This window comes from Epargyreus clarus, unplaced genomic scaffold, assembly GCF_041222505.1.
Source record: "Epargyreus clarus isolate Ecla_fem2 unplaced genomic scaffold, WU_Ecla_fem_2.2 ptg000034l, whole genome shotgun sequence".
Lineage (NCBI taxonomy): Eukaryota > Metazoa > Arthropoda > Insecta > Lepidoptera > Hesperiidae > Epargyreus > Epargyreus clarus.
The window spans coordinates 13858616-13868102 of NW_027332239.1; the positions used below are offsets into that span (position 1 = coordinate 13858616).

The following is a 9487-nucleotide window of genomic DNA, read 5'->3' on the forward strand; positions in this document are numbered from 1 at the left end:
AATGAGCTAAGTGAATAAGCTCTAAAGCGAAGCAGCTACGCGCTACGTACCGTAGGCGTTATCGCAAATTGATATGTTGTATGGAGCTCATTTGAAACACGGAGTCGTGTTGCCTACTTTAATTCTTTTAACTGTTACAGGTATGTGTTTTTTTGCATACTATCCCTATTTTCTCTTTAGATGTATTTCAGAGATTATTTGGTTTTGATAACGAAAAAATTCCAAGTCTATGGTTTTGACCACGTTTTTCATCTACATATATAAACATTTAAAGGAATTTAAGAAGTTTAGTATTTTCTAATGTTTTTAAGGACAATTTACTGTTCTTTAGTTCACGAGGGTTGGCAACACTGGCTGCTCGAGTTACGAGTTTTTTATTTTTCCAATTGCGCTGATAACGAACGTTATTCAGCGCTCTCTCTATCAGATGTACTATTTCGACATGCGGAGATTATGCTCTAAAAATACTTTCAACATTTTTCCAGAACTACGAAAATAATTTGTATTTTAGTGTGTGTATATTTATGAATTTGGAACTAAAAGAACCCGTTGAAATCAGTTCGGAAATTTCGAACTTAATAATCCTTAACAAATGGAACGATGTAAAGTTACATAGTCTAAGTGTTCTGTAAAATAGCTTTTGCTTGTGTAAAAGCTTTTGCAAAAGATACATTATGGACAGAAACCTTCAGCCACAACCCGACGAAGCCCAGCTGTTGGATGCTATTGACGACAACCGGTATTTGGTTCCTTTTTTATAATATAGGAGTAGCAGACGAGCATGCAGTCCACCTGATAGTAAGCGGCCTACTGCCGCCCATGGACATCTGTACTCAAACCCACATAGGATTAGATATTCCTACCTGAGGTCGGCCACAGATGCGCCGCCACCTTTGAGGACTAAGCTGGAACGACTCGGAAAAGTATGTCCACCACACCCTTCCAACCAGAACACAGCGGCGCTTAATGCTGCTGTTATGTGGCTGAATAAAGTTGTTTGCCGTTTATAAATGATATTTCTTACGTGAATAATAATGTAATGTGCACTTATGCGTAAAAACAGTTTTTCATGAGCCGATATTGATGACGGCCAACGGCATTGTACCTATATCTACAGCTATATAAAATAGAAGTTTTATGTGTCGTTGACAAATTGAACGGGTAATTGGAGTAACGTGACAACGAATGACATGACAGACGATCGGCGAACGGGATGGCGTGATGCTAGTAGCGTTGTTGAATTACACATTCCATGTTATACATTAACTCTAGGATTATGATTGTTTCTAATATAGTCGGTAGCAAACGAGCATGCAGTCCACCTGATGGTAAATAGCCACTGCCGCCCATGTACCTACATCTGTGATCAATCTAAGATTAGAGTCCCGCCTGGGGTCGGCTACAAATGTTATGCCCTGAGGACTAACTTGGAACGCCTTGGATAAATATGTCTCTCTTAGCACACCTTTTAAACTAGAATACATGCTGTTTTAAGCAAAATAGGTGTGGCGGTGGTGCTGGCGGAGTCGAACTACGAAGGACTCTACCACTTTGAACTCACACACACACAGCTTTGGTCACAGATAATGATATAAAGCTTGGTCTACATATATTCCAGAGTTGTTAGTTTTACCGGGTATATTATACTTTATGCCTTAAACATACAACTTTTATATTATAGGGATTATGTGTGAAATCCTGAAAGCCGAGACCACGAACATGCACTTAAACCCTCATAAAACTAGCCGTTTAAACATTTTAGAACATATTGAATACGAGCTTTTGCCCGCGGCTTCGCTCGCGTTACGAATTAATATTTTCATTCCTATTTTATCCCCTTGGGGGTAGAATTGGTCAAAATCCTTTCTTACCGGATGCCTACGTAATAACATCTACCTGCATGCCAAATTTCAGCCCGATCCGTCCAGTGGTTTGGGCTGTGCGTTGATAGATCACTATGTCAGTCAGTCACCTTTGAGTTATATATATTTAGATTAAAAGCAATTATGTACCTACATTATTAATTTTTATTATCGACAACGCCTACAAAAGCGTAGGTGATATAAGCCTTCGGTGTATAAATTTCGCATACTCCGATCCTACGCCCAATCTCGATCAGAAATTAATGTAGGTCACATTAATAATAAATTTTGATAGGGCTCGTGTGGGTTTCATGTTGTGGGCGTAGTCAACGTAGGCATAATGTAGGTGGTAGGTTGTGTTATATAACTACTGGATATAGCCATGGCCCGACAAATATATTTTAATTGCGTAAAATTAAATAATGTTACTCCATATAGTAATTTCGTGGAATAATCCATATGATATTGTATATCATAAATCATAACAGATTACATTGTTAATGTGGTTGTAATTAGGTATATCAAATAAAACGCACTAACGCAACTACACAACGTGTCACAGTCATGGTGAATTGCAACAATAATAATAATAATACTAATTAAATTAAATAAAATTGCAAATCTGACATCAATGTTTATTTGTAAATATAAATCGGCCGCTCTCATATTCATTGCTACACCCATTGTGGGTTCATGTGTTTCTAAAATTGTAAATGATTTTTATAAAACAATTGTAAAACCATGATTGCAATAAAGTATTGAGTATTGAGTAATAATATTTTATTTGACCAAAAATGTTACAAAGTTAATAAGATACATACTAAATTAGCTTAGTGTTTAACAAAATATTTCAGAAGGCATTGTCTGCCGTGCTAGGTGTTACCCTGTATTACAGCATACATCGCCCACCCCCAAGTTATTTTAACTATAAAAACAAACTAGCTAATAAATTAATAGTAACACATTGTGCTTATATTTCTAGATAGTTGTGTAGTGTAAACCTCTCTGTGTGTTATATGAGATGATGTGTGAGTGTGTGTGTGAGAGGGTGTGTAAGTGTATGTATGTCCATAAATATTATATATGTAATATAAATGTATTATATATAAATATAAAAATATTATATATAAATATTCATACATGATATTTTTATATGTTATATATTTTATTTTACAGTTTATTATTATTTAAATGTGTTAGGTATTAAACTTACATTTATTAAAATAACCATTCTACTGTAAAACGACAATAGATTCTGAGCGAGCATTCGAACCGCTCGAACGAGTATTAAATTGAAATTTTATCATCCTCGAAATACGTGTCCTCTCGTGCCTTATACGAGCACAACTTTGCAGAATGCAGGGAACTTTCCGGTCTAGTTTAGTACTTGTCTTGGATTTCGCCATTTAATAAAACGAAGTAGGGACTTATGTGGAGCACTTGTAGATGTGTGCGAGTGTGGAACAAAATGAAGGGATTACTTCCTGAAAGCTCATATTTCGTTCGTGAAAAGACTTAACGTGAATGTTGGTGTCTCAATAGGTTGTACTTAAATTTTTTATAATACGTAGCAAACGAGCCAGCTGTTCACGAGATAATAATTGTACACTGCGATAATTCGATATAAAACAGGGCTTTTACCTGAAGCTGATCACAAGTTGCAATTCGTGAGGACTATTAGTCCTCACATAGTCCTCTAGTCTAGTATAGTCGCCTCATATAAAATTTATTTGGCATCCACAATCTTCCACTGAGAAAGCAAGAACTGCATGAGAGGGGTTCAGGCCATAGTTTCCCGCGTCGTTAAAGTGCGTATTATCACAAAAACTCCAATTCGCAGCACATTAAATACTTTTATTCCATTTTAAACCCTTAACAGCAAACTAGCATAGTTTCCACTAAACAACTTATCACCTTGATGGTTAACGTACGACTACCAAACTGACCACCCGAGACGACGTTATCACAGACTTTTATAGGGATTTTAGGTGCATACTACCCACAAAATAAGTTTATTTTAATATCAAACTACCTATTTTAATATTAATTTTTCAATCATTGCTGTTAAGATGACAACAAAATAACTATTAAATTCGGAAATCATGACAGTATAGGTCGACTTCATCCTTAAAAACTTATTTTTAGAACTTTCAGGCGTGTAGGTTTCTTTACAATGTTTTCCTTTATAGTTTTAAGCAAGTCTTAAATCAGAGGTGCGTTGAACGTCTGATCTCTCGAATGAGAGGCCGAGTTTCTAACCACAAATATTTTTACTTTAATTGCTATTTAACGTTTTATTATTATCCACGTCAATGTGACTTCATAATTTATTACTGCTACTTATAAAAGTAATTGTTCAATTTCTTTTGTTAATCTTTTTATACGGCGTGCGCCTTTTCGGCCAAACGGCTCTTTCGAAGTAGCTTCTGCTTAAATGTTTCGTAAATATTTTCTATTCAACCCAAAATAGTACTTTAATGGGTCTTAAGTTTTGTTGGAAGAAGTCTTACGGAGATTTAGTAGGAAATTTATTCAAATTAAGTAAGAAAACCCACTTAGCAAACAGCCGCAAGTTAGGCACTTAAAACTTGTTTAGCTATAAAATGTAGTGAAGCGTGATGTAGAGTTAAAGTTTTCATCATAATTAAGTAATATAAAAAGTTTTAACTAATTTTGTATACTATGAGATTGGAGTAGCAAACATCCTTGCAGTCCACCTAATAATAAATATAACAAACAGGTTCTACTGATCACAAATGCGTGGCTACTCGTGAGAAATAAGATTGTCGTTTCATATGTAGGTACTCGTAAGTCAGCCAGCATCCACACTTTTTGATCGAAACAGAAGTGTACGCTATAAACAAATGGAGGTGGTTTTTGGCACTACCACCTTTTTTGAAATAGTTAAAAGGACACTCATTTTGAATGAAGTAATAAACAAATAAATATTAAAGTAATAATATTCAATAATAATGACTATTTTAACTCAATGAATCACTCAATAATAATGAGTATTTTAACTTAATGAATCACTCAATAATAATGAGTATTTTAACTCAATTAATCACTCAATAATAATGAGTATTTTAACTCAATTAATGACTCAATAATAATGAGTATTTTAACTCAATTAATCACTCAATAATAATGAATATTTTAACTCAATTAATCACTCAATAATAATGAGTATTTTAACTCAATTAATCACTCAATAATAATGAGTATTTTAACTCAATTAATGACTCAATAATAATGAGTATTTAACTCAATTAATCACTATCCTAAAGAACCGCTGTGTACATTGTATTTATATATGGTACAACTATTATGTTATTATTTTCAAAATATAAAAAAATACCCAATGGTCTTCCAAAAAAAAAACTGTTTTATAATTTTAGCCAATTTAATAGCATAAAATTTATTCTATTTCAGGTAAGCAGCCCTACCCAGTATTTCTGGTACCGGACAACCCTGCAAATATCAGAAGACATAAACCACCCGGAGACCTTCAACTACAAAATAGCGTTAGCGCTCGTGATCGCCTGGATCCTGGTCTACCTGTGCATGATCAAGGGAATAGCCTCATCAGGCAAAGTTGTATATGTAACAGCTACTTTCCCATATATCGTCTTGGTAATATTCTTCTTTAGAGGGATAACCTTGAAAGGGATGAGCGATGGGCTGATCCATCTGTTCACTCCAAAGTGGCATACCATTCTAGACCCAGTTGTCTGGCTCGAAGCAGGCACTCAGATATTCTTCTCCCTTGGATTAGCCTTCGGTGGCCTCATCGCGTTTTCATCCTACAATCCAGTGGACAACAACTGTTATAGAGATGCAATCATGGTGTCCATGACGAACTGCTTGACGTCCATGTTTGCTGGCATCGTCGTGTTTTCCATCATCGGCTTCAAAGCTACGATGGTGTACGAGAAATGCTTGGCGGAGAGAAATGAGACCTTGCTGGAAGTCTTCGGCCCGACATTCGGTTCCATGGTGTTTCCTGAAGCTGGGGAGTATGTCAACGTTGATGTGAATGGGAATCTGACAAGGATTCTAATGCCTCACCTGCCGGAGTGTAATTTGCAAAAGGAATTGGATAATGTGAGTATCTATCAGTACGTACATACTTTATGATCATTATGTTTGGGGCAATATCACGGCGGCATTAATTTTTGCCCGGCTTTGCAGGACACTGCCGTGTCCCCAGATAAAGAAAATAGATGTAGAGTTCTTATTATAACTGCAAAATAGTATTTTCAGATGGGTCAATTGTTTTGACTAATTTTTATAATAATGATTCGCGCAGTAATCTGCTTTACATTAACCGGACTTGTCTAATATGGATTTATTTTTTACAGACGGCATCAGGCACCGGCCTCGCCTTCATCATCTTCACCGAAGCTATCAACCAGTTCCCAGGCGCTCAGTTCTGGTCTGTCCTCTTCTTCCTGATGCTATTTACCCTCGGAATCGACTCCCAGTTCGGCACCCTCGAAGGAGTAGTCACGTCTATCGTGGATATGAAGTTGTTCCCCAATTTACGTAAGGAGTACTTGACGGGAGGGCTTTGCCTTCTCTGCTGCCTCCTCTCGATGGCATTCGCCCACGGATCCGGCAGCTACATATTCCTGCTCTTTGATATGTACAGCGGGAACTTTCCACTGCTCATCATAGCGTTCTTCGAGTGTGTTGGCATCGCCTATGTTTATGGTGTCAAGAGGTAAGCAATTTTGTTAACTACTTAAGTATGTACGTAGTTCTTTAATAATGAAGGTTTAGATTACGATACAATTTATCTCATAAATGAATTTATTTCAATTCAGTGACACTTCCACTCTTGATAGCCGACCACTGCACACTTCATGTCAATATCACACAAAAATACACCAACCCTTTTAATGATACACATGTCACAATCAAAACATGAAGTGTACAAAGTAATTTGAATTTTAATCAACTCCGAAGACAACGTTCATAAAATACATCATACCAAATATAGATACGATAAATAAAAAAATGGATTGAACAAAAAGCTTTTGTAAATATTTTTATTCAGTGAATTCTAGTGGAATACGGTCTAGACATCAAAAGTAGGTATTAAAGTATTAAGGTTTACGCTCCGCTAGTTTATAGAGGTGACATTCCTATAAAAGTCGAAAGAATTTACCAATCTCGAGTAATCCGGACTTACCTAAAGATTTGAAGAGGCACTTCGAAACAATTTTTTGGGTCAGCGATTAGTTGCCTTTCGTAAATAACGATGAAAGAAACTTAAGCGTACACCTAATGAATTTTCTTTTAGCGATGTTTGAACGGAGAAATCGGTTTTTGGATCTAAGTATATTTTTAGGCGCGTTAATGGAAAAAAATGGAGTGACAAAATATGACTTATCATAGAAAAATGACATGATAAAAGGTAATTAATAAGAAATAGAATATACCTATGAGAACAATTAAGAAACCATACAGCGATTTGTCTTGTGTTAAAAGACAAAAGTTGTGGCGATAGCGACAAGAAAAAAAAATGAAATTGTACACAGTTACCTACAAAGTAACGATGAATAAATAGTAGGTAATCTCCTTATGTTAAGTTCTCAATATGCTAAGTTCATATCGATTGACTGATTTCTTTCTTTGTAAGATAATATTTGTCAGGAATTTATTTTTAAGTTTCCATCTTCACCTTAAGAATCCAAGATATTCTCTCGAATACATTGTCCCACTCATTTACATTTACGAAGCAAGTTTCCTCATCTTCTGAATGTACCGTCAAATGGCATTCCATTACGCGAGCAACTTTGCTTAAAACGTTGCAATTTTGAAGATTTACTCTAGTTTTTCTTTTAAATCCCTTACGTTTCGTCACCGAAGTGAAAAGCTGTCGGTTCATTTTGCTCTTTGTTTTATGGCCTATAAAAGGGACTTTTGATTGTAAATACGTCATTTTATCTGTGTTTAAGAAAAATAAATAGGCCCGTCTTTAGAATTGAAAGATTTCTTTTTATGAAATTGTATGTACTTAAGTACTTACTGTATTTTAATTTTAGGTCCTTTATTCTTATGTTAAAATCACTATTTATAGCGGTTAGGGAAGCGAAGGTAAACTAGTAATAAGTTTGTATTAGAATGTATTTGTAACTTTAATATACTTAATTTGATGTTTCCAAACATTTGCTAAATTAATGTACTTACGTAAATTGTACTTTTAATAACATAAACTCACACTCCTGGATTGACTCGTCCAGATACTCTGGTGCAAATTTGGAAATCATCATAGACATAATTTTTATAAAGTGTATAAAAAACATATGTGAGTCGAACCATCTCGTAATACCACGTCTTATCTTTTAGATTCGCAGACGACATCGAGCTGATGACAGGCCAACGGCCAGGGATATACTGGCTGATCTGCTGGAAGTATCTATCTCCTCTCGCGATGCTGTCCATCCTGATCTCCTCGTTCGCGGAGCTGGCGATGGAGGGGTCTGGATACGATGCCTGGCTCAAGTCTGAAGGGGACACCGTACGGAAACCTTGGCCGATATGGGCTGTGTTGCTGGTGGTCGTGCTGGTGCTGGCTTCGGTGCTCTGGATACCTGGGCTTGCTATTTGCAGGTGGAAATTTGTGATATCTCTCTCGTCTATTGTGATCTCAGTCTATTGGACGCTCAATGTATAGTTAATCATACGAGGTTTGACTACGAGAACAATCCAAGTACTTTATGGTATAACCCACAGGTATGACGTAGGTACTCGTAAGTATATGTACAGGTTTACTACCTGTCAATGAAATGCATTCAAGTGTCTACGCTTTTATAATATTAGTTGGAAATGTATTTGTTTGATTAATAGGAGATTGTGTAGAAGCTATTAGTTTTTGAGAAATCAGGAAATAAAGAAAAAATAACAGTCGTACTACTTAATGACAATCGACAGAAATATAAATTTTGTATAAAATTCCCACTTATCATGATAATCTATATTTCGAAAAAGCGTTAATTTTATGCAAACTAATATTTTTTACTGAACGTATTATTATTAAATTAAGCTAAGAGCTAATGTATTTCATCATTTATCATATTTTTATTATTATTATTAACTTATCTGATTCCTCGCAGATATTTCGGCATACCCATCATAGACGACGAGGAGCGCGCGTGGTTTCCCGCTGAGGACCTTCGAGACTTCCACGGCATCGAACCTCGCCCGGTCACCAGCGTGGAGACGCTGCTGTTCTGCACGCGCCCTGACGGCACCGAGGGCTGCTGCTGGCCTGGCTGCTGCGATACTGATGATGATGAGTAGACCTTGAAATGTCATCATTACACTCCCAAAGACCGTAGCAGTATACTATTCCTCATTATTATCTACAAATTTTTACGACACTACGGGAGACTTGCTGTGAGGAGTCCTGAAGTAAGAAGAGTCAGTGGGGGCATCAGACGTAAATTTTATGTGGGCAAAATACATTTTGCCGCCCTCTGCCACAATACAAATCAATGTAATGAATAGTCATAGTCCACTATGCTGACTTATACATATTGGTAGACTTTATATGTCTTGGAGAACTTGAAGAACTTTTAAAGATGCGATTAATTCTAATACGCACATATTTTCCAAAA

The 9487-nt window shown here is 36.1% G+C and overlaps 1 protein-coding gene across 1 annotated transcript in view; it reads left to right on the forward strand.

Moving 5' to 3' along the window:
* Nucleotides 1-9171, forward strand: part of LOC140755868 (sodium-dependent neutral amino acid transporter B(0)AT3) — a 34291-nt gene extending 25120 nt beyond the window's left edge. Inside the window, exons 2-5 of the mRNA XM_073091212.1 lie at nt 5295-5966; nt 6224-6585; nt 8217-8480; nt 8984-9171. Of these exons, the coding sequence (XP_072947313.1) occupies nt 5295-5966; nt 6224-6585; nt 8217-8480; nt 8984-9170 (1485 nt within the window). The 3' untranslated portion in view covers nt 9171. The remainder of the gene's footprint in view (nt 1-5294; nt 5967-6223; nt 6586-8216; nt 8481-8983) is intronic.
* Nucleotides 9172-9487: the final 316 nt, after the last annotated feature.